Raw genomic sequence first — 26,376 nt, 5'->3', positions numbered from 1 at the left:
TATGCCTGATATGTGTTGGGTCTTTTCCTTGAGGCTCAAGTTGAAGGAATTATCTAAAGATTCCCAAAGGATTAGGAATTACAGAAGTGATTTTGCAGAGAGAGTCAGTAAGGGCCATAATGCTAGGAAAAGGGCTCCTCATTTGGGCAGGGGAAATGCTCCCTGCTTCAGAAGAGACCTGACCATTTTGGCCCAGGAGGGAACAGGGAGGGCCGGACTGGGGGAACTTGTCTTACAAGGACATTTCATTTTTTTTTTTTTTTTTTCCTAATTTTTTTATTTTTGGGACAGAGAGAGACAGAGCATGAACGGGGGAGGGGCAGAGAGAGAGGGAGACACAGAATCGGAAACAGGCTCCAGGCTCCGAGCCATCAGCCCAGAGCCCGACGCGGGGCCCGAACTCACGGACCGCGAGATCGTGACCTGGCCGAAGTCGGACGCCCAACCGACTGCGCCACCCAGGCGCCCCAGGACATTTCATTTTTACTAAATCTTTAGTTGTGCTGTTGTTAAAATGAAAAGAAGTGAGAAATTGTTTCCTTTATTCCTCATCTTGCTTGTCTCCTTTTACAGCCTCAGCAGTATCAGCTTATGGTCATAAACAGACATGGCAAAGCTTAATATAATCAACCACTTTCAATCTTTTAATCAAATTTCCCTAGAGGCACTCAGGAGGCAGGGAGGTGTGTCATAAACAAGCTTTCCCGAAGAGCTGAGGTAATGCCACTCCATTTAGAGGAGGGATAGAGACAATCGCTTCTCTGAGGACTTGAACAAAAAAATAAAGCTTGGGAGTAAATGATTTTAGGGAACCAAGGGACAAAGACTAAAATTTATTATTTCTATGACTATGTTCCCACAGCTATGTCTCCTTAGTTTAAGAAACACTGAGCCAAACTCTAATTGGTGACATCAAATCTGATTTCTCATAATCACCATTACAACTGTCATCCAAACTATCATTTATTGAATATTTACTATATTCACACACTGCACTGAGTCCTTTGTATATCTTAGGTTACTTAATTCTCATACTGATTTTATGAAGAATTTTTGTCTCTATTTAAAGAGAAGGTAATTGAGCAAGACACCTGCCAAGGACAAAGGGCTCTAAGGAGAAGAGTTGAAAAGTTAAACCCAGGTCAGTCTGACTATAAAGGTTGTACCCTTTATTTCTGAGTGAGAGAGAGAGAGAGAGAGAAACAGAGTGCGAGTGGGGGAGGGGTAGAGACAGAGGGAGACACAGAATCCCAAGCAGGCTCTGAGCTATCAGCACAGAGCCCGATGCAGGGCTCAAACTCATGAACAGCTAATCATGACCTGAGCCAAAGTCAGATGCTCAACCAACTGAGCCACCCAGGCGCCCCTAAAGCCTGTACTCTTAATCACAACATGATAGTGTTTCCCTCCATCTCAAAGTGCCTTCATAAAGACCACTGATAGTTGCCTGTAACAGCATTGCACAACTTAAAATCATTTTCATCATTTTCACTTACATTATATCATTTGATTTAAAACTCTCTGGAGAAAGCATGATTATTTCTATTTTTCCATCGGAGAACCAATGTACACTCAGTGACTTGCCCAGTGTCCCAACATAAGCAGGTGGCAAAGCTAATTTTAGACCTAAGTTTCCTGGTTTCCTTTCTATCCAACCACACTGTATCTACCATAGAGACTGTACTACAGTCAAGAAACACACAGCCTAAAATTGAGAGTCTCAAATTCAGTGAAGTAACTTAACCTGGCTCACAAAAAAGATAAAACAGAATTCTTGATACCTTGATAAAAAACACTAAACATATAACTCTTATTAATTACTTATAAGTAATGAATCGTATCTGGTTGTGCCCAGAATATATCATATATGAATTAATTAGTATTGTCAGAACCCAAGACCATTGGAGAAAGACTTGGCCAGCTAAAACAACACAACAAACAAGTTGAGCTTTGAACTCCAAGAGCCTAAGTAGGCAGACTCCAGATCTATACATCATGGAACAAGTAGACCAAGAATGAGGGGCCAGAACAAGCCCACTTTCCCAATTACATCTATAGGTGATTTCTTTTCTTTCTTGTATCTCAGGAAGGAAAGTAAAGACTGATGTTTTTGCCTGGCTCCCCTTTATTTGAACAGAAAAGTACGGATTCAGTGGAACTGGGTTGAAGAGGTCTTTATTTGATTAGACCCATAGAAGAATTCTAGAAGATAAAGAAAGTATCACAAAACACAGCACAAGGTTGGTTTAATAATGACATATATGGATAGGATCTTATGTTTTAAATTTTGTAGGATATAGTCCAAAACAGATAGATAATTATACAGTCTGTAAAAGACAAGGATATCAGTAGGGGCTTATAAAGTCATACCCTTGAACTCCAAATGACTAAGTTGGAAGCATTAGCAAACTCCAAGAAGGGACAATTCAGAGGCTATAATGGGCTTAGTGCTGCTATTTAAAGTAATGAAGCATTTTCTCTGCTTTCTGGATCCATTTCACCAAACGATTTCCTCAGCAGGTCAGATATAGATTTGCAGAAAAGTGGAAAACATCTTCCAGGAATAACACAACTGATCCCTGAGGAGATGACTTAACTTTGCTGAATAACAAATCTTGGTCTGATGTGCCTAGATTCCGCAGAGTGCTGTTACTGACAGTCTTAACTTGTTCCTAACCTTGCCAGACCCTTAGAGTTCATGTGTGTACCGAGCAGGAGTGTTGACAGGGAGTCACTGTACTAGTTGTGTGACGTTAAGCTCCTTTAACTTCTTTGTGCTTTAGTTTCTTTGGCTCTAAAATTGGAATAACAATAGTACCTACTTCATGGAATTGTTAATGAGGATGAAGTAAGCGTTTAAAAAGGCCCTGGCATACAGTAAGTGCTCAATAAACCTCAGCATTAGCGTTCCTGTTATACAACAAAACTTCTCTGGTATCAACAATGAACACCTTGCTCACCTCACTTTAGCAAAGCTTTAGTTCAGAATTTCCAAATTTCTTGGATATGAAGAGGAAACAATTTTGTTTCTAATGCCTGACCCTTTAAGTTTTGGTCTCAGACTGAGAAGAATCAACCAAAGCCATCTCATTGCATCTAGTACTTTATATGCTTTCCAACACATTTTATATTCATTATTCATTTGGATCTTCTAACAATACTGTGAAGGAAGCAAAATATCAATTTTTATTAGCCTAATCTAATAGAAATGGGACAATAAAGACCAGAGTAACACTTTGCTTAATGGTTATACTGTTACCAATGGCAGAGAGGCCTCAATTCCAGGGTTTATAACACCCAAGCCAGTGTTCTTTCAACTACACAAGGTGAGATATTCTAAGATCTCTTTGGAGCAGCTGAAATCATTCTATTTACTTATGTTAATTAAAGTCTACACTTTATTCAGGTTTTGCTAGTTTTAACCAAATGCACTTTTTCTGTCCCAGGATCCCATCCAGGATACCTCATTACATTTAGTTGTCATGTCTCTTTAGTGAGAGTTTCCCAGACTTGTCTTTAATGGCCTTGACAATTTTGAGGAGTAAAGGTCAGGTATTTTGCAGAATGGCTCTCAAGTGGGATTTGTCTGATGTTTTTCCCACGAATAGACTGGAGTTATGGGTTTTTGGGAGGAAGACCACAAAGGCAAAGTGCCCTCCCATCATATCACATCAAGGGTGCATGTTATTATCAACAGGATGATCACTGAGGATGTTAATCTTGGTCACTTGGCTGAGCTAGTGTTTGTCAGGTTTTCCCACTGTTACTTTTCTCCTTTTGCATGCTCAACTCTACCCAATTCTGCTCTACAGTCAGGAGTTGCTATTTATAACCCACACTTAAGGAGTAGGGAACATCTACATAACATTATTTCAAATTCTTCTGCATGGGCAATTTGTCTACTCTTCCAATTCATGTATTTACTTATTCAATCATTCATTTATATCAGTAAGGACTCATAGATATTTATAGTTTGGATTATAATCCAATACTACTTTATTCTGTTGCTCAAACTGTTCCAACTTTGGTCACAGGGAGCTCCTTGAGTTGGCGTTTTTGCCCCTTTGACATACTCCCAATCATTGTGTTTTGTGAGGGGTTTTTTTGAGCACTTTCTTTGTGACACAAAATGCTCCAAGCTCGTCTTGTATATTTACTGCCCTCGTCCTAGAATCAATCACTTTTCCAAGGAGTCCTGGTTCCTTTTATTGGAACCAAGATGTGGGCATTAGGTATATTCCCATTCTAGTTATATCTTCCAGCCATATAACTTCTAACAGAGATTCTTCATTCTGGCTTCATTCTGATGTGAACTGGGAACTTTAGCAGAGGAGCTCAGCATAATCCCCTAAATTACTTTTTCTTTCTAAGGATAGTTAAGTCTAAGCAGAAAAAAATATGCAACTAATTTCCATTATAAACTAAGTAAGACAAACCATCAGGCTTGCTATATTGTAAACCAACACAACATAGTTACTACAGAACTGCAGGGATCCTCAGAATAACAGAGTCATTTGTCGAGGGTCATCAGGGAGAATACTGATAGTATCTTCAGCTTTGCCACATAACAGACACAGCATGGTATACTCCTAGAACAAGATAAAGTGCATAATTACATTGAGGAACAGGGAGAAAGACACTCCATAACTTACTCTGGTAAAGCTATTCTCTACAAATTGGAGTGGATATTCCTTCTGTACATTATATCAGTTTCTTCAACCCCTACCAGGGATGTCTTAGGTTTATTCTGTGTATCCTGAAGTCTTTTGTTTATATAAATTGAATACAAGCTGATGCTCTATTTACTACATATACAAGAATGTCATCTTGGAAATGCATGGCTATATCTTGGATTTAAAACACATATTGGGCTTGGTTAGAAGTGCTGCTATTTAAAGTGGTAGCGAAGCAATTTGATTCCCTAAAGACAAATTCCTGTTTTTAGAGTTGTTCCTTTCTAGATTACTTAAGACTACTAAGCAACAAAAACGATTTTTAAAGTGAAAGAAAGGTCCCAAACTGAAAAAACTATTTTTATCAACTCTAAGAAAATAAATAATTATGTTATATCCACTAGTATGTCATGCCTCATATTTAGATAGCTAACTGTCTGGAATTTGATCTATTTAAGAAGTTTATGTTTCTTGGGCTTAACAAATGTCCAGGCTGATAAAAAAGAATGAAATCTTGCCAACTGCAATGACATGGATGGAGCCAGAGAGTATAATGCCAAGTGAAATAAGTCAGTCACAGAAAGACAAATAGCATATAGTTAATTTCACTCACATGTGGAATTTAAGAAACAAAGCAAATGAGGAAAGGAAAAAACAGAGAGAAATCAAGAAACAGAATCTTAACTACACAGAATAAACTGACGGTTACCAGAGGGGAGGGGGTGGGGGATGGTGAAATAGGTGACAGGGATTAAGGAGGGCACTTGTTGTGATGAACAGTGGGTGATGTGTAGAAGTGTTGAATCACTATATTGTACACCTAAAACTAATGTAGCACTGTATGTTAACTTATACTTGGATTAAAATTTTTAAAAATATCCAGCCTGGTGACAGAAGGGATTTTGTTTTAGGCAAAACTCTTAGGGCAAAGTCCTGTTTTTACAGTTATCTCTTTCTAGAATAAACTATATAAACATATTTCCTTTCAAACCTTTGCTTAAAAACCTCTTTATCTTCTTTAAGAAAACAAATATTAATGCTAAATCTATTAGTATTTCCACACTTCCAACTGAGATTGTTAAGCTGTCTGGGAATTGATCAGTCAAGGCAGTTTGTGTTTCATGGGTCTAGACAGTCACTAGAGGGTCACAGAGATAAACAATGACGGTGGTTCAGACACTCAGACCTAGACAACTGGATTTCCATTTCCTATGAGTGAGTTCAGCAGGGAGCTTAGTTGTGGCAATGGAAAGATTGTTTCTTAAAGACCACACTTAATTTTGAGGTCTACTCCACACACACAATAGAGACAGAGGCCAGAGCTTAGAGAACAAATACAGGTCTCATAAAAAATGAAATAAAAATCCACCCTCTACAAGGTCTTTTACTGCTTTCAAATACTTCTGCTTTCACCTGCCAGACATTACTAGTAGTAGGATGTCAACCTATCACTGGAAACGAAGAAGAAAACAATAATAAAGTCAAAATGGGAAAATGGGCAAAGCTAGACAAACATCTGAATTTTCAACCAATGTATCCACTGACAAGTTTTCATTTAGTGCTTAAATGTTTTGCAATGTGTTAGGTGCACTGGCAGACATGAGAGAAAACAAGGACAAGGTCTGACCTTGCAAAATTTACAATCTAACTTGGGAACAAGAAAAAAACTAGCATGTAGTATAATCTGGAAAGATTATTAAATAAGTAACACTGATTACACCTATAATCTTTAATTTATAGGTAGTCTGGAATCCAAATTTCACCATAGGTCAATTATTTGGAATTCAAAAGCAGTTTCCCATAGAAGGAATTGTTGTACATAGCAGTTAGGTTCCCAGGAAATTCCAAGGAGTCTTTTAAATTCGTATTGCACAAGACTACAGAATCTAACCATACAGAGCAGTGCTTCGGTGGGAAAATACGTCTAGAATTCTAGCTTGGAATGCCAGGAACACATCCCCCTGTGCTGCCAGGGTCAGGACACCTTTTATCAAAACTGGCCAAGTTTGGGGGTATAGCTCAGGGGTAGAGCATTTGGCTGCAAAACTGGCCAAGTTGGGAGAGTAAGAATTCCTCCCAGTCATTCATGGAGACCCTCAAAGGCTCCACCTGGGCAAAGCATAGAGGTAGAGATTCGGAAGAAAGGGTGGATTGTGGGGAATTACCTTTGGGTAAAATCAGATCCTTTGTTTTATTCTGAGGGTCCCATGGCTCGTTTTTTCTATTACTACCTGCTATTTCTGACCCCAAGTCCTCCCATTCCCTGGTCCAAAGAGGAACAGAAGGCAATCTCACAGGTGCCCTTTTGTTTCCTGAGGCAAACACACAGTCCTTTTAGTGGTTTTTAGGGTGATATAAAAAAACAAAGGATGCCTGTAATCATTTACAATGTAGTTTCTGTTTTAAACTCTGTACTTCTGTCTCTACTTTCCCCCACTACTTGTGCCATCAGAAATCACTTTAACAATGATATTATGGTTATTTTAAAAACAGAATCCTTATCTTTTAGAGATATGTACTGAAATATTTAAGAAGTAGTGATATATTTGGGATTTGATTCAAAATAATCCTGTAGGGATGTGGGAATGGTGAGATACAAACAAAGCAAACTGAAGCTGGGTAGTGGAGGTTAAAACACTATCCTACCTACTTTTGCCCATAAGACATTTAAAACAAAGCAAAACAAACAAAACATTACCAATGGCGGGAATCCCACCTTGAACCTGAACTATTGCTTGGGTAAAATGGGGGCTGGCGTAGGGTGGGGACAAGGAAGTAGGTTACTGAAGCAGAGAACAAAGAGTTCTTGTGCCAGGCAGGCTAAGAAGGAAGTTCCCAAGTGGCTATTCACATGAGTCAGTCCCCGTACAAGGAAAGGGAGAAAGCAGTATGGGCTGGACTATCATGAACAAGGAGAGAGAATTTAAGTTCTGCTTGAAAGAGGTAAGATTTAGTTGATGTGAAGGTAGAGAAATGGACTAGTCAAATCAAGGAAAAAGCATGAATAAGGACAGTGATAGGGAAAGAGCAAGCATATCCCATACGGAGCAGCAGGAGTGACAAGACGGTATGTGTAAGCAAGATTAACTTGAGGGCAGTGTGTAGAACTACAGTTTGCGGGCTGCTACAGTAACTTAGGTTTGAGCAGGTATGGTCCTTGACATGAGGTATGGCAGCAGGGCCAAAAGGCAAGAGAAACAAAGGAAGAAAGGAGGGTAGGCAGGGTGTTAGGGTTACAGAAGGACATTTGGGAGACAGCTGATGGGTTTCAAGTGAGCCTGAGTGTGTGTGTGCTCACTATTTGAGAAAGTAAAGAGAAGGTTCCAGATAAGAGACCAAAATTCAGGGGGAAATCAGGGAACAATAGGAAAGGAAACCAGGGAAAAAGCAAGAAGATTCAAAATTTTTTACATTTTTTCTTTCTTTTTAAATCTTTTTTAAAAAATTTAAAAACAAAGAAAAAAAGTCTGGCACCATGAACCTGAAGGGAAGAAATCCTTCAAAAACAACGATGGTTGACAAAACCAGACCCACAAGAGATGTCAAAAGAGCTAAGGACTGACGTAAGGTCACATGATTTGGCTACATGATAAGAGACCTCTGAGAGAACGGTTTTAGTGAAGTGAACATAAAAACCCATTTGTAGATGGTTACAAGGAACACAGGGAAATAAGGAAAACAGGTTAAAGACCTACTCTAGTAGGTCAAAGATGAAGGTATGGGAAATGAAAACATTTTAAATTTATTTTTAATAAGTGAAGAATCAAGTACATTTAGTGTAAGAAATGGTTTCAATCCCAGGAAGACAAAGATGATGCTAGACAAAGAGCAGATTGATGAAGACATGTGGAAAGGGTAGCCCTTAGAGAGGAGTAAATAAGAATCTTCCTCTCTAATGGGACAGAAGGAAGAGTGTGAATTAGGGCAATGATGTGTGTAGTAAGCCAGAGACCAGGGGAAATAAGGGAAGGGAACATGGGCCAGCCCCATGAGAACCTTGAAACAAGGAGCTTAGATATTACACTGTAGCTAAAATGAACTATGGAAAGGCCAAAGAGGTGGTCTCAAGCATTGTTTTCAGAAAACTAATCTGTAGGACACAGAATACAGGTGGAAGGAAGCAGATGTTGAGAGAAGATGAGGTAGCCTAGTTTGAGTTGAGTTTTTTTTCCAAGAGAATTTCACACTGTCCAGGTATTGTGAATACAAGCCATCTTCCTCTATCTTCTTCTTCCTACCCCAGAGTAATTTCTGGGGCAGCTTTGAAAATGGCTGTGTTCAGTCATAAAGGAAAATCAGGTAGAGCAAAGTCTAGCTATGATAGATAATATCTCAGTCAGGACAATCTTCATATTCATTTAGGGCTCTAAAAAGCTCACAGGGACTCCAGGAGCCCTCTTTTCTTCTCATGAAAGACAGAGCTTCTCCTTTAAACCCAAGATATGCTCCTTCCCCTATTTGGCCACTATGCATTCATTGAGATTTTGATTTTGCCCTAAGTTACATATACCATATAAATATTTTTTGAGGCATAATTTTTGGATGCTGAGGAGACGTGGTCAAGATGTTGTACAGATTAAGCAAACATATGAGACCAGATTCTGACAGGTGAATAAGTGAATTAAAAAAAAAAAAAAGAATGAATGAGAGTGGTTATACTGTAAGATTCTATTACGGAAGATTATTATTTTTCTCTAATTAAAATACTACTCAAATTTGAAGCACTTAAAATTCCCTTGCCTGGGGCGCCTGGGTGGCTAAGTCGGTTAAGCGGTTAAGCGTCCGACTTCAGCTCAGGTCATGATCTCGCGGTCCGCGAGTTCGAGCCCCGCGTCGGGCTGTGGGCTGATGGCTCAGAGCCTGGAGCCTGATTCCGATTCTGTGTTTCCCTCTCTCTCTGCCCCTCCCCCATTCATGCTGTGTCTCTCTCTGTCTCAAGAATAAATAAACGTTAAAAAAATAAATAAAATAAATAAATAAAATTCCCTTGCCTGTTAAAAGGTCTAACCTGATATTTATATCTGATAGATGAATACGTAGTTCACTTTAAATAAGTAACTCAACCTGAAGGCTTGAAAAAGGAGGCAGTAAGGGACAGACACAGGTTCGTGTGTCTTCATGATTTCCAGTTTACCCTTGGTTTTTCCCCACTGTCTAGCTTTTCTTCCTGACCCTCAGATCTGTGAATCTTTAGCAGCTCAGGCATTCAGAAGCCTTCTGTACAATTCTTCGTGTGCTCTCACAACTGTACAAGGCATCATCTTTATTATAAATACTTATTCTCTACCTTTATAGTGGTCCAGGTTCTTTCTTCCAATCTTGATACATCCATCCTATCATTTTACAATGAATAATATTAAAATGTCTTACCACAATTGAGACTACAGAGTTGCTCAACTCTACATGCCTATTGGGGAAGACAAAGACAACCTCCTTATCAGAATTTCCATGCTCAGCAAGTATGGTGGCAATGGGCAGGCTAACACTCATAAAGCCAACAATTGTGCAATTACATAACTGGACAGAAAAAAAACAGACACAATAGTAACCTCAAAAGAAGCCACAATGGGGCGCCTGGGTGGCGCAGTCGGTTAAGCGTCCGACTTCAGCCAGGTCACGATCTCGCGGTCCGTGAGTTCGAGCCCCGCATCAGGCTCTGGGCCGATGGCTCGGAGCCTGGAGCCTGTTTCCGATTCTGTGTCTCCCTCTCTCTCTGCCCCTCCCCCGTTCATGCTCTGTCTCTCTCTGTCCCAAAAATAAAAATAAAAAACGTTGGAAAAAAAAAAAAAAAAATTTAAAAAAAAAAAAAAAAAAAAAAAAAAAAAAAAAAGAAGCCACAATGTGCTGTTCTTTATAAACATAAACGACAGGCCTGAGATATCATTTGTAAGGCACACATTTTGATTTGACTCTTGCGAAGACAGGTTTGAACAGATATACTCACATCTAAAGGGTCTCTCTTAACATACACAAGTAGAAGACAGGGATGGTCTCCTTTAATACCCGCTAATACTTCATTTATTAAAACTATCTAGATTTATAAAAGTGCTTTCATTATCCCCTCCCCCACAATAACACACTACATTTAAACATTTACCTGAAATTCATCCATGATACTGAATGTGTACTCATGCCTGGCTACTACGTGATGACAATTCTTACACAGATCTGCCAAAACAGAGAGAGACTTAAATAATTAAGTCTTGGAAGATGTCTTAAGACAGTAAAATTTCTATTCTCTGTATGGTATTACTTTAAAAGAATCTTAAGTGATATATTTAACAGAGCAGCTGGAAACCCATTATAATATCTACCTTGATAAGAAATCCAAAATCTGTCACATAGCAATACTACATAATGAAGGGCCTCAACTCAGAGGTTTAACAAGCATATATTAATTCCCATTCTCAGAACCTATAGAAACTGCTAGTAAAACCAATCATAAATAAAAAAGTCAATGCTAGACATTATAAAGTGAATTTAATGGCAACGAAAGACTCTACTAGAAACATGATAATAATAATAACTATGATTTTTTGAGTGCTTACTGTGTGCCAGAAACTGTTTTAAATACTTTTTATCTGTTTATTTAATCTTCTCAAAACCCAAAGAAGTAGATACTTGTTATCACCTTTTTAAGGATTAGGAAACAAAGACACACCGTGGTTAAGTAATTACTAGCAAGACTGCCGAGCTAGGAAGTATTGGCAATAGAATTCAAACCCATGCATTCTGGCTCCAGGGCCCTTGCTCTTACCTACTATGTCCTACTACCTGGTACAAAATAGAGTTTAAAGGGTTATGTCTAAAAGAAAGAAAAATATTTTTCTACTTTAGAACACTTTTGATAGTCTGATTCAATTCTAAAGGCTTAGTGTCTTTCATAACCTGTTTTCAAAATATCATTATTTGTACATTTATTCCTCATATTCAGAACATACCAAAGCACCAAGAGAGAAGCAAAACGGGGATGTGAACAGTTTAAATTCTTGTCACTATACCCTAAAATGTATATGGGCTTCCTTTACTAAATTAAATGGCCCTAAAATGTATATGCACTTAATTTACTCACAGAAATTCTTAGTGCCAACCTCAGAATTGATTCACGTTCATTATACACAGTTGATTGATTTGGTTTCCCAGTACTGAGGATGAGGAGCGGCATATGAAGGTAGCACAGCAAAAGAAATAACCAACTGACAATGAGATGGGAGACAAAAAAAACAAAAACAAAAACAAACCCACGAGAAAGAAACAAGACAAAAAACCCCATTACATCCCAGGGTCATTTAGTACAGCAGCAAACAGCCCTAAACACTTTAGTGGCTGTTGGAAGACATCACTGTATTAGACTACAGTAAAAAAGAAAAAGAAAAAGAAAAAGAAAAAGAAAAAGAAAAAGAAAAAGAAAAAGAAAACACACAAATGACCCTAAAGTTAAAAAAAGTCTCTATATCTTGTTTCAGAAGGCATAAAGGCTTTAAAAACAAACAAACAAACAAACAAACAAACAAACAAAAAATGGTACCTGAGTCATAGGCTTCATTTATCTGCAAAAATCACTCAGGCAGAGTATCTGATGATGCTATCATCATCTGTATTTTCCTCTTAAAAGACTAACTAGCATCTCTATGTTACAATACAATATTGAAATAGGCCTCATAAAATAAAATATATCAACAGGCACAACGTACCAGCTTTTAAAAGCTGGTATCTCCTATCAGACCTGCATGAAAATAAAGAATCTACTTACGATCATAGGTAACTATTTCTTCTCCATCCTCCTCCTTCAAAGATTTGTTTGTGATCAGCATAAAATCCCGCTTATTGCACACTGCACAGCCTGTAAAGTTCAGCAAGAAAGATCCATTCTCCAGGCAGATGTTACCCTAAAATATTAAAAATAGGAATTTAATTTTCTTCTATTTCAAAACCCTTGGTGAAAATAATTAATAGACTAAAAATTTCTAAAGGCAAAAAAACATGGCTAGAATTTACTTGCTTGAAATCTGTACCAAGTAATTTTTGAAATTACTAGCTTTCCTCTAGAAGGGCTATTTATGGCAAATAAAACTGAAGCAGTGTTAAAGCTGTTAAGTCTCTGAGGACAGCAACTGTATCCGAGGACTAAATGCATATGGATTTTTAGACACACACTGAAGCTTTAATATAAAATATGAAAAAGAAAAATTAGAAAAATCCAATAGCCAACAATATTTAAATGGGGCAGATCCTAAAACTAGAATTAAAATTGAGTAATAAAAAATGATCTTATACAATGTGTTGCCCAGTTGATTGTTGAAATAACATTTTCTGATGCCTTAAAAATAACACAAAATAAGCAAACAAGAATAAACCCTCAGCTCTATAGATGTCAATCCTTAAGGGTATGTGTGATTCAGGCAGTGAAGATAAGCTCTCAACTCATCAGCCTGACACCATGGCATTCAAGAGAGAAAGGGTTTTGCTTCATCACTAAGAAACTGTTAACAACTTATGTTCCTGGCTCAAGGGAGTTCTTTTCTAGAGGCTTACCAGTAATTGTTCAGAAAGTCATTTTATAAATAATCTAATTCAACCTCATTCTGACCAATAGGGTATTTTTAACAGTTGATGTGACTAAAAACCAGTCAAATCAATATTTCTCCAATGCAGCTATGTGCCCGATACTGTGCAAAGCACAGGGAAGGATTAGAGGGTGAGTCATATCTTTCCACCTTTGAGGAGCTTATGAACTCTCAGGAAGACCAACTTTAAGCGATGCCACAAGTGAAGCCTTCCTGGATTCCCAGCACCACAGTTAACCTCTCCCTTTTGAGTGGCTCCTTGAGGCTATGTACTAAGAAAGAGATTTACTCTGTTGGGGCAAGGGGGGGTGGAGAAGTGAGGAAATCAATCTAACTATGTAGTCGGGAGATACTAAATCATAGACAGAGCAACTTAATTACTAAAGGTGGAAAAAAAGGCCTTGAGATTAAAGTATAAATTTCCAGCTATTAAAAACAGGTGCTTTGCTTTTTTAAAAAATAAACTTCACTGAAGTATAATTTATATACAATAAAATCCATACATTGTAAGGGTATACGTGAACGACTTATATACCAATATATATAGGCATATATTTCAACGTAACCCACTACCTCAATCAAGATATAAAAAGTTTTATCTTCCCAGGAAGTTCTTTTATGCTTTGCAGTCTATCTCCAACCCCTTCTCAGGTACCCCTTGATCCAATTTCTATCTCTAGTTATTAGTTTTGGTTGTTATAAAATTTTATATAAATAGAATCATGCAGTATACTCTTCTGCATCTAGTTTCTTTTGTTCAACATAAAGTCCATGTTAATCATTTATGTTGTTGTATGCATTGGTAATTTATTGCTTTTTATTGCCAAATCTATTGCATGGATTCATCTGTCAATAGACTTTCAGGTCCTTTTCAGTTTGGGGCTATTATGAATAAAGCAGCTACAAAGATTCATTAAGTCTTATGTAGACATATGCCCTTCTCTTGAGTAAACATCTAGGAGTGGAATTGCTGAGTCATATGGTAAAAATATGGTCCATACAAACTTTAGAACTGCCGGTTAGTTTTCCAAAGTTTCCCATTTTCCATTCCCACCAGAATTGTGTGAGTTCCAGTTGCTCCATATCCTCACCAACCCTAGATACTGTGTCTTTTCTTATTTTAGCCATCCTAGTCATGTAGAGGTATCTCATAGTAGTTTTTATTTGGCATTTCCCTCATGACTAACAACGTTAAGCATCTTCTCAGGGTGCCTACACATGTGCCTTCTTTTGTGGAGTGTCTATTCATGTCTTGTCCATTTTTGTTTATCTTATTATTTAGTTATAAGAATTATTGAGTTATAAAAGAGTTTTTTTTTTTTTAAGTTTACTTATTTATTGTGAGAGAGAGCACAAGTGGGGATGGGGCAGAGAGAGAGAGGAAGAGAGAGAATCCCAAGCAGGCTCTGTGCTGTGAGTACAGAGCCCAACACGGGGCTCGATATCATGACTTGGGCTGCAATCAAGAGACAGATGCTCAATTGAGCCACCCAGTGCCCCATAAGAGTTCTTTATATATCTTAGATACAAATCTTCTCAGATCGTTATTACAAATATTTTGTTACTGATGTGCTGTTTTTTAAATAATGTCTTTTGAAGAACAGTTGATTTTTATGAAGTCTAATTTATCAAAGCTTTTCTTTCACTATTTGTATTTGTCTTCTAAGTCTAGTATTTTTCATCTGTGAAAAATATCTACAAGTCTCCAGAAAAATTTATGAAACCCAAATAAATAATTAAATATTTAGGGGTGCCTGGGTGGCTCCGTCGGTTAAGCGTCCAACTTTGAGCTTCTCAACATGCTAATCCATTATTTTTCTCTGCCACGGGTAGACTATTCTTGCTACCACTACCTTATTGTCCCTTTGCTAAGTTCAAAGTGACTTCTGTTCTTACTCCCCTCAGAAATACCTCATGACTTCGATAACCCCCAGAGTTGGAAGGACCTTTGAGATTTCAAATGGTCAAGTTAGCTTCTCCTGAACAACAGAAGAGAGTTCAATTCCTCTCAGGGTTGCCCGTTCCATTTTGAAAATCTGTTAAAGTTCTTTATTCTGATTCAAAGCCTAAACCCAATAACATCCACCCATCCACCCACTATTTCTAAATCTGCCTTCTGAAATTCCAAAAAGTTTAATTCTTCCTCATGACAGCCCTTTAATTATTTTAGAACAGAATAAAGTCAGAAAAAAGTGCTTATGAAAGGCACCTTCCTGGTTTTCCAATCGCCTCATTCCTTTTCTCTACTCTTTTTCTTATACTTTATTTTCATTTTCTAAATTAATTTATTCCTTAAAGCCCAGTCTTTGATTCTACTTGATTCTCCAGTCTTTTTCTAAGAAAACAGATCATTTCTATTTTGACGCTTTTATTTGGCTAACTCATCTGTTTGAATCTTGCACCTATACTGCAATCTTATATTTTCACTTGACTCCTTGGGTGTTACATTCTCAATCTTGGATGAAACATGATAAAAACAATCTGACCATGTGCCCCCCAATTTTGGTTCTCTCTCACACATGCCACCAATCTCTGTAATGATACTTCCAATTTCCCAATTGCCTAGATTGAAAACCTAAGATCACCTGTAGGTCTTCCCTCCATTAAATTGGCTGAGTCCTATTAATTCTTTCTTCGAAATGAGGCTTTCATTATCTCATGCCTACCTTACTGTTTTCATGACTCCCCAAAAACTCTGTAGGGCTCTCCCTTTTACATTCCCCCATCCCATAACCTCAACATACAGCCACAGACTCATTTCCCTAAATAACAGATTTCAGAATTATTTTCCTATTCACTTTTTTTGATGGGTGCTCAATGCCTAAAGTGTAAAACCTAAATTTCTTCATACAATTTTAAAATCTTTTGATTGGCTCAATTCTTAAGAACCCAACCTAATCTCTTTAATACTCTTCACTACAAACACCTCCTTCACATGGTCCCTGAAAAGTGCAGTGTTCATTACTGGATTCACAAAAATTTATTTTTAAACTTTAAAAAAAGTATGAAATAGAATGCAATACAGAAAAGCGTATGAAACAGCACAATGCCTCTAGTTAATAGTCAGTAGTACCCCCAGTTGTGACAACTAAAACTGTCTACAGATAGTGCCAAATGTCCCCTGGGAGGCAAAAGTCACACCTAGTTGAGAACCACTGCTCTAATTCATTCCATTATTCATTCATGGTGTTCCATTCTATGGCTATATCCCACTTTTCCAGTCTACTCCTACAAGTGATGCTCTTACGAACATTCTTACCCAAGTTTCCAAGAACATATGTACATGCATTTATTTCCCTAGAATGAGAATTGCTGGGTCTTTCAGTATGCAAATCTTTGATAATACTAAACCTTTTCCCCAGGAGGCCATACCATGACTGTTCATGTCACACCTCCTTCCCCAAAGCGTAAGTATTACTCAAAATATTAAGAGGCAGAAGCAGCTATAGATCTTCTACCGCCCAACCATCACAAGAATCCTTGTTCTTACAGTCTCCAAGCCTCTGGCTCCTCCTTGCCTTCTTTTCTACCCTAGTCACAACTAGCCTCCAAGTCCCAAATGAAGTCTACCTTTCTTTTGGGAGAACAGCGCTATTGCTCGCCCCTTTCTCTAAACTTGACTATCACTTATGAACTGTACTACTCATTTTTTGTTGTTAAATCACATACTCTGAACCGTAAGCTCTCAGGAGGCAATGAAGCTGCCTTTTATTTCATCTTTGGTATCTCTTTCTGGTCTAGCTACACACATAAATGTTCAATAAGTATACCTTGAATAAATGAGAGTAAACAAGCTTCGGCAACCTCCGGAGATTGAGAGGAACAGATATTTTTTTAAATAATCAGGAAATCTGATTTCTGGCCTTGACTCTCAGGTTAACAGAATGTGAAATTTATTTCCCCTCTCTGGGCATTAGTTTCATCTGCAAAACCGTGTTAACGACAGATGACCTCAGAGGTCCCTTCCAGCGCTAGACTTCAGTAAGAAAAGTGAATTTCACCAAATCAAGCTTGACAATGTCATCAGCGGTGGCGGGAGGGTGTCCCTTTGTCGTCGACTGGATTGTTGGTGGTGTCGGGTTTCCTTTGTTGTACCCTGGAACTTAAGAGAAGTGGGGCGACGGCTGAGATCAGCCCCCAGGGCGTGGACGGGCGGGCAGAACCGACGGCCACCGGCCGCCCCCGCCGTCAAGTGCCTAAATACAGCTACCGGGTCACCGGAATGGGCACGGCGGCAGGGTCGTCCCGCGCTCGGCCTCTCAGGGAAGGCCGGCCCGGGGTATGAGGAGCCTCGGGGGCTGGCCACGGGCCAAGGGGGCGAGAAGTTCTCGGCGCCCACTCGCTCACCCGGTTGGGATACTCCTTCTCCACACAGCCCCCACACATCCCGACGCCGTTCACAAGGGCCGTCCTCTAGTGCTTCCGGAAAGACGAAGCCTCGCGAGAGCAAACGCACGGTTGCCGCATGCGCCCCAAGCACTCTACCCTGGAGTGTTTGCTTTCGGGAATCTACTCGAAGTCTCCGCCCCTTAGCCCCTGTTGTGAGGGCAGGGCCTGGTCTCCCAGGCAACAACGGCCGGCCAAGAGTGGGACTTCGGAAACCTTCGGAGAAAGGGGGCGGGTCCGTGGACCCTGTGGCGGGAACCCGGAAGGGAACACGGAAGAAACAAAGTTCTGATGCAGGCTCCCTCCTAAGCCTAGGCTGACAGAAAGGCGAGTCACGATACACACGAAAGGGAATTGTTTCTCGCTGCCTCGGCTTACCCCATACAGAAAGCTGAAATTATAGTAATTTAAATACCTTTCCATACCAGTGAGACAGGTGAATAAGCAATAACCGAAGCGTTGGCCAAGAGGCACTTAGAGCTCTGCAGAGAATCTCCTAAAACTGCTAAAAAAAAAACAAAAAAAAAAAACCTCACAAACATTTGAAATGTTAATAATAAATGACCATTATTTATCCCATTAGCGATGGGAAACGCGTCGCCGAAGCACCTCAGAGGCACACGCTGTGCAAATAGAAAATGGCGAGGTCCAGCCTATGGAGCTCAAAATGCTTCTGGTTGGTGCCCTGCCTTTTCCTTTTCCTCCGTATTGAAAGCATCTTACTTTTCATAGTGATGTAATTAACTTGAATACGAATATCCAAAAATCTGTCTTTGTGCTTCTGAACAACCTGTCATCATACCCAGCTACACCAATAGAGATATTTGATGGGAGCATCAGCCTCCTTCCTTAACCCTGCCTATCGCAGTCAAGTCAGTGAGGAAATCAGGGAGCATATGAGACTCTGGGATCCAGGTTCTTTTTTGTTTTTTTAAGTTTATTTATTTATTTGGGGGGGGGGGCGCGGAGAGAAGCAAGCCTGGCAGCCAGAGCAGAGCCTGATGTGGGGCTCCAACCCACCAACCCTAAGATCAACACCTGAGTTGAAATCAAGACTCAGATGCTCAACTGACTGGGTCACCCAGGCGCTCTTGGGATCCAGGTTCTTTAAAGAAGAGATTAATAACCATTTCAAAGTTCACTCTATTCTTGGAATAATTGCAATGCCTTCCATCTGTATGACATTTTCAACCTTTCAAAGTGTCATCATTTCAGTTTCTAATTTTATGCCTTTACAATCCTATAAGAATGGTAAAAAAAAAAATGTGTCTCCCCTTTTCTGATGAGGAAACAAGGAAATAAGTGCTTAAAGGTCTTATCTGTGGTAATAAAGCTGCTGGTAGTCGCCCAGGACTCAGACTTAGTTCCTACCCTGGACTCAACTTCTTTTTAATACAGTAGGTAGTAGCTACATGTGACTATAAAGCACTTATACATGTGGCAAATTTGATCTGAGATGTATTGTAAGTACATTCGACAAACTAGACTTAGAAGACAGTATGAAAAAAATGTAAAATATTTCACCAGTAATTTTTATATTGATTACATGTTAAAATAATTGCACTAAATAAAAACATATTGTTAAAGTTAATATCATCTGTGTTTTAAATCTGGCTACCAGAAAATTTTTAATTAACACTGGTAGCTTGTAATTATATTTCTGCTTGACAGGGCTGGTCTATACAATTCTCTCTCTTTTTAAAAGTTTTTTTTTAGAGACAGAGTGTATAAGCGGGGAAGAGAGGGAAAGAGAGAATTCTTTTTTTTAATGGAACACTTTGTTACTTATTTTCATTGTTTTAGAGACAGCAGTGTACAGGAACAGAGAGAGAGAGAGAGAGAGAGAGAGAGGGAGAGAGAGAGAATCTTAAGCAGACTCCATGCTCAGCACAGAGCCCCTTGGGGGTCTTGATCCCTGATCCCATGAATCTGGGATCATGACCTGAGCCAAACCAAGAGCCAGACGCTTAACCAACTGAGTCACCCAGGTGTCCCTCTTGAAACATTTTTAAATGTGTCCTCTGTTTTTAAAGCCTAATGCTGACTTTTAATCTTACTAACCACTGTATTTTATTCAATTCTATAGACATTTGTTGAGGACTTCGCCTTCAAGGAATTGTGTGGACAACAGGAAGATGAAAAAGACATTGTCCCTTCCTGTTCTCCAGAGACTCACGATAGAGTGGGAGAGATAAGATGAGCATAAATACCTACAATTACTGGCAGATTGTGATTTAAGAGCACAAAATGGAGAGACTTCTTCTAGGTAGGGATTGGGAATGAGGAATTTGGGCCCTGAAGAATGTATAGGATTTTAAAAAGCAGAGAATTTTAGTATAGGAATTTCAAGTGGACCATGCCAAGAAGTTTGGATTTTATCTTGCAGGTGATAGTGAGCCACTGGGCATTTGAGCAGGAGAGTGATATCAGAGTCGTGGTTTTGGAAGATCGTTTTAACAGTATTTTATTGGGAATGATTGGAACTGGAAGGGATTGGACAAGGAAAGGCATACACTAACAGAAACCACAAGGGGGAGATGTATAGCTTTCTGCCTCATCACTAATAGAGAACAATAATGATTTTAAAAATCAAATAAATAAAAAATTACACTTTAGTCAAAGATCTCAAACAGTTAGTTCTTTGGCATGGAAAACAATCTACATATTTACCAGTGTTTTTTTTTTTTTTTTAACTTCTCAGAGTGAGATGGTATCTTGTTATTAAAATGAGCAAGTGAATAAAAAGGTCATCTTCTTAGGTGTAAACTTTGAAGAGCTGATGGCTATCCACCCAATGAAGTCCTCTATTCAAATCTAACTGTATCCAGGGCGGAAAGGCAGCAAATGAGATGGGAAGAAGTCTGCAGCACCAGAAATTAAAGCATGATTATTCCTTAAAGGAATACTAAGTTTTCCAAGGTTGACAGGTAGAAGAAAGGAAAATAGAGGCTACAAAGAAGGATATTAGCACTGGAAAAGAATGACCAAGCAGTGGTGTAAAATAAGTAAAATAAGCAAAAAAAAAAAAAAAAAAAAAGTCTATTTTCTTTTCTCTTATAGGTAATTATTTAAAACAAAGTTTGCAGGAATTGTTTAAAGATTACCTTCTAATAGAATTTTCTCTGGGACAGTACCCATAGGAACCATTAGTAAACATATGATGTCAATAACATATATTAAGTATGCCCATGTGTTACAGTTTATGCATGAGATTATTTCTTGGTAAAAAGAATCCATTTAAGAAACTCTAGATGTTAAAATCGTTCAATTACATATGCTAAACTACCTCCCTGGGGCAAGATTAAAGTTTTCCCTTAAGAGTGCAATTTGAATCTTCTTTAACACCCTCTTTCTAGTACCTTTTTTTCTTTTGCCTTTTATGATGCCTGAAGCCAAGAGGCCAGAAGGATGCAGTGCTGAGCATACCTATCATTTTCATCCTTTGTTTAAAGGAATAAGAAGCACCCCGGAGCCTTTATGGTACTGCTGCCAGCCCAATTTCACAGATGGAGAGAAGCTCATCTCTAAAGAGAAGTTCATCTGCTTGGTGAAGGTATATGTGATTCCATTATCTCAAGGGAAGTGTGAAATAGGGGTGGTTTGTCTTTACCTGGGGTCACCTGCCTGGGGTAAATGAATTAGCAGCAATTCTGGCTTACCACTGTGAACCCAGGTGAGTCTGTTCTGGCTGGGGTCAGGTATAACAAAGCTCCTAAAAGCTCAGAGCCGGTCTTTCTTTGGACTTTCTTTTATTTAGAGTTCTCATGATTATTCAGATCATAAACTCCAGTTTCCAAACACATTATACTTTAAGACAAGGGAATTGCTACTGTTGCCCTTGACTTTGTTTCCTCCAGCGCTCCCCACTCTCTTTTCATATGCAGATGACTATTTCCACATACAGTTTTCCTAACATATGTCAAAATCTATGATTTTCTTTGGGGAAATATCATCCTTCAAATCTTACATGGATTGGGATAGATCTAATAATCAAAATATAACTGTGTTTTTGATATGCTTTTATTTTATTTTATTCCATTTCTAATGTGTGCCCTAAGGATATAGTAAAACTCAGAGCAGAATTTTGTTCTCTGTCACCTATATCAACTCTGAGAGGTGAAGGAGGTTGGAATTTTCAGAGAAGCCAGTGGAGTGAGGAAATGGAGTCAAAAAGCTCCTGTTTTGTGCTGGAGAATGGCCAGCAGAGGGAGGGTTTACTTCAAGGAGATTCAGGCACAAAATCCATAGGAATCAAGAAGCTTGGGTGGTTTTGAAAAGAGTACTTTTGACTTAGAATGGAGAAAGGGTACATAGAAGCTGCAAGGAGTATTTGGGAAATAGTATGGTGATTTAAAGTTAAAATTTTTAATTTTTAAAAAAAATTTTAACGTTTATTATTGAGAGAGAAAGAGACAAGAGTCTCTTGAGCGGGGGAGGGGCAGAGAGCCGGAGAGGGAGACACAGAATGAGAAGCAGGCTCCAGGCTCTGAGCTGCTAGCGCAGAGCCTGGCACGGGGCTCGAACTCACAAACTGTGAGATCATGACGTGAAGTCAGATGCTTAACCGAATAAGCCACCCAGGCGCTCCCCCTAATTGTATCGTAATAACAGGAGGAGGACCATAAGCAAGTCACTTACTAGCTGTGCTTCAACTTTCTCCTCTGTAAAATAATGACAATAATAAATACACCTACCTCTCAGGGTTGGTTTAAAAAATAATACACAAATGTTTTAGATATAGGGGTATATGCATATAACTCAAGGGTGCTAAGAAAAATAATTCTAGCTATAAGCATGAGGTGGTAGAAGGGAGGGTAATAAATTAGGAAAAGGGGATTGGTAACAATGGCTAACAGCCTGCCTCAGGTGGGAAGCTGTGTCTAGCTGAATTGGATAATAGGAGACTGTGTTCCTTAATTTGTATTAGGTGGCTTTGTGCATTTGAAAAGACTGAGTGAGCATGCTGTGGTAGGGACAACACTGTTGGGGAAGAGTTGTGTTAGGGAGGGAAACCATGAGGGAGAGAGAGAAGCCAGGTGCTTCTAGGAAGTAGACTTGGAAGTTCCCCAAAGGCACAAAGAGGCAGGAAGCCCTACTTTGGGCTCCTACCGAATTACAGGTTCCCAGTCCTTCTTCTGGTTCCTTGTACTTCTTTCTCTTGACAACATCTTCTTTGAGAACTAAGGAGAAAGTCCACACCAAAGTTTGAGAAAACTGAGGCATATTATAAAACAACTACAGAAGACAGTGCCAAGAATGCAACAGTTATAATGCATCGCCTTATGTCACTGCTTTATTTATTATTTTTAAAATTTTTTTTTTATTTTTGAGAGAGAGAGAGAGAGACAGACAGAATGTGAGCAGGGGAGGGGCAGACAGAGAGGGACACACAGAATCGGAAGCAGGCTCCAGGCTCTGAGCCGCCAGCACAGAGCCCGATGTGGGGCTCAAATCCACAAAGGGCAAGATCATGACTTGAGCCAAAGTCAGATGCTTAACTGGCTGAGTCACCCAGGCACCTCTATGTCACTGCTTTAATAGCTCCATGATGGGGGCACTGGGGTGGCTCAGTCGGTTAGGCCTCTGACTCTCGGTTTCAGCTCAGGTAGGTCCTGATATTGCAGTTTCATGGGTTTGAGCCCCTCATCAGGTTCTGCACTGGCAGTGAGGAGCCTGCTTGGGATTCTCTCTCTCTCTCTCTCTCTCTCTCTCTCTCTCTCTCCCACTCCTCGACTCAAACTGTCTCTGTGTCTCTCAAAATAAATAAATAAACTTTAAAAAGAAAAAAAAACCTCCATGTTTCCATATTGCCTTCAGGAAAAAAACCAAGCTCCTTACTACAGCATTCAAAGCCTTTTAAAATATGGCTCCAGTATATTTGTCTCACCTTGTGTCTTGCTGCTCCCATCTCTCCTTCTGCTACTTTTCCTTGTAATCACACATTATCTATTTGTAGCCTCACCAAACTACTCATGGCCCTAATCTCACCAAGTTCTTCCAAGTTTTCTTTCTAGCTTTTTGTGTGCTGTTCCATCTGCCCAGAATGGCCCATTCTCTGCCTGTTGAGATCATATTCAGTCTCTCAGACATGGTTCCAATATCCCTGCTTCCATGAACACCAAATATTAATTTCCTACTTGAACCTCCTGTAATAACACTGTATTCATTCCCCTACTGTGGAATGTAGTCACTATTTGAATGCAAACTCCTTTAACATGATGCTTGTTTCCCAGCTTCTAACATTATGTTCCACACATAGTGGCTGCTAGTAATGATTGTGATTGATTCCAAAAGCTGAACATGCAGTTTCACTCATCCCTCCACCCTACCCCTAATTCCATACACCATTTCCATGAACTATTCACCCCAGGTCGTTGCTTTCAAGGGTTTTAATATTTGAGAAGGAAAACAAAACAAAACGAAAAGTTTTTTAGGAGAAGAGTTTTGGTTTAAAAAATTGTTTTAAGCCAAGTATCTTCTTCTTTATGCATGAATAATTTATTGCTTAGTCATGTCTTCATGCTGTGCCCACCAAAAGGAAGATTCTACCTGAGGCGTGGATGACTCAGCAAGAACAAGTACCCTAATGTCATTCAATTTAACACCTCACTGCTCTCCAGGAAATGATCTGTAAACCTAAGAGTTCAGTTTATCACCTTATTCCTGGAAGTTTAGCAACAACTTCCTAACTTCAATTGGTTCTATACACTGCTTTGTCTTTTTCTTTCATAGATTAATTGAATCTATAATGATTTGTTAATTTGGATTCAAGTGGGATAGATGACTCTTCTACCAGTTTGGTTTTTTAGTCTGCTCCAACTCAGTTAACACTTGAGATGCCTTTCATTACAGAATTTAAAATAGTGCCCCAAATGTAAATATAGCTCAGGAATTCCATTTGATTCAATCCATACAATGTTTGGAGTACCCATCCATGCCTGCCTTCGAGTTGCTTACAATACAGGGGGAAAGAAAAACCAGTGATCACAACATAATATAATAATTATGTTTAGGGATGCTATTGGGACCCAGAGAAAGGGCAGGCCTCCAGCCTACAAAAGGTTGGAGAAAGGATGTTGGAGAGATCTCAGCAAAGATTTTCCAAAAGAGTTGACATTTCAGCAGACTTTAAGAATTGATGGACATTAGAGAATATTTGGAAGGGTATTCCCTAAACAGGGATAAAATGTGGGCAAAAGTACAAAGACACACGGAAACAAGTTTGGAAGGCTGGCGGGTAGAGTAGGTGGCATAGAGCTAAGTAATGTCCAGTCTTTTCATGAGAAGGATAAAGTTTTAACCCTTATGTCCAGGAGGCTGACTTCATAATTATACCCAGCCCTGGTAGCAATTACCATGTAATGAACTAAAAAATTGCTCAGTCTTCTTCCTACTATATATCAGCATCACATTTTCCACCACAGTGGTTGTGTGGAGACCTATAGATGTGGATTCACATCCCATCTTTGTCACTTATTAGCTGTGACATATTGGGCAAGTTATTTAGCTTCTCTATGCCTTTTCCTTCATTTGCAAAGTGGGAATACATCTATCTCACTGAGTTGCTGTGAGAATTAAAGGAGATAATCCACTTAGCATAGGATCTGATATCTGTTAAATATGCCATAAATGTTAGTTATGTTAATGAAATTGAGTCCAGAGAATCTAATAAAAATATAAGCGTAAGTGTTTGATGATCAAGGTGTGGTAAATAACTGCAGCCCCAGAGGATCTCAGAAGTAGAAGAACTCTCAAGAAGTTATCTAATATACACCTATGCATCTAAGATCAGTGCTTAAATCAACAGCATTTGGCCCTGCCTGCCACCAAGGAGCCTAAATATATATGACAAAAGATGGAGTTGGGAGAGAGAACAAAATAAAATCACAAGCAGAAAGAAGGGAATGAGAGATAAAGGGAAAAGGAAGCAGAATGATCGGACAAAGGGGATAAAAAATATACTTCAGTGGGCACATCTACCATTAGTTGCCAATTCCTGGCTTACATTTCCAAAGCAGATGGTGACTTTAGTTAAGATATAAAGAACCTGGGGCGCCTGGGTGGCGCAGTCGGTTAAGCGTCCGACTTCAGCCAGGTCATGATCTCGCGGTCTGTGAGTTCGAGCCCCGCGTCAGGCTCTGGGCTGATGGCTCGGAGCCTGGAGCCTGTTTCCGATTCTGTGTCTCCCTCCCTCTCTGCCCCTCCCCCGTTCATGCTCTGTCTCTCTCTGTCCCAAAAATAAATAAAAAACGTTGAAAAAAAAAAAAAAGATATAAAGAACCAAATGAAAGGTTTGGGAACTCTAAGAGGTCATATATTCAACTATCCCAGGGGCATTTGGGTGGCTCAGTCAGTTAAGCACCCGACTTTGGCTCAGGTCATGATCTCACAGTTTTTGAGTTCAAGCCCCGCATCAGGCTCTGTACTGACAGCTAGGAGCCTGGAGCCTGCTTCTGATTCTGTGTCTCCCTCTCTCTCTCTGCCCCTCCCCTGCTTATGCTCTCTCTCTCTCTCTCTCTCTCTCTCTCTTTCTCAAAAAATAAATAAACATTAAAAAAATTATCCCAGAGAGGCATAGGTATAAAAAGATCTCAAGCAGAAGGAAGAAAGGCATCTCTGGGAATGTTTGGAAGTCATTTTTTCTAAGGAGTTCTTTATCAAACTTGGGAGAATATTTAGAAAATCTCTAGATAGGGTTTTGTGTTTATTAAGACGGCTGATGTCATGAGGGGCTCACAGACTGCTGAGAG

General features: G+C 39.3%; 1 protein-coding gene across 5 annotated transcripts; it reads right to left on the bottom strand.

Moving 5' to 3' along the window:
* Window positions 1-2,159: 2,159 nt before the first annotated feature.
* On the bottom strand, window positions 2,160-17,759 carry CHURC1 (churchill domain containing 1). 5 transcript variants are annotated; one of them, XR_009264541.1, is made up of 4 exons: window positions 17,242-17,566; window positions 12,427-12,562; window positions 10,771-10,841; window positions 2,160-4,589 (listed from the first exon to the last, which is right to left on the bottom strand). XR_009264541.1 is itself a non-coding variant. In XM_058739343.1 (4 exons), the coding sequence occupies exons 1-4, from the start codon at window positions 17,624-17,626 to the stop codon at window positions 4,497-4,499; spliced, it is 339 nt and encodes a 112-aa protein (XP_058595326.1). In that variant the 5' UTR covers window positions 17,627-17,641; the 3' UTR covers window positions 2,160-4,496. The 5 variants fall into 5 exon arrangements, 3 of the variants coding, with proteins under 3 accessions (XP_058595326.1, XP_058595327.1, XP_058595328.1); XR_009264540.1 differs by lacking the exon at window positions 17,242-17,566 and adding an exon at window positions 17,011-17,235; XM_058739343.1 differs by lacking the exon at window positions 17,242-17,566 and adding an exon at window positions 17,588-17,641.
* Window positions 17,760-26,376: the final 8,617 nt, after the last annotated feature.

Source organism: Neofelis nebulosa, chromosome 7 (genome assembly GCF_028018385.1).
Source record: "Neofelis nebulosa isolate mNeoNeb1 chromosome 7, mNeoNeb1.pri, whole genome shotgun sequence".
Taxonomy (NCBI): Eukaryota; Metazoa; Chordata; class Mammalia; order Carnivora; family Felidae; genus Neofelis; species Neofelis nebulosa.
Note: the sequence above shows the minus strand (reverse complement) of the source record. Positions and strands in the feature narration are given on the sequence as shown.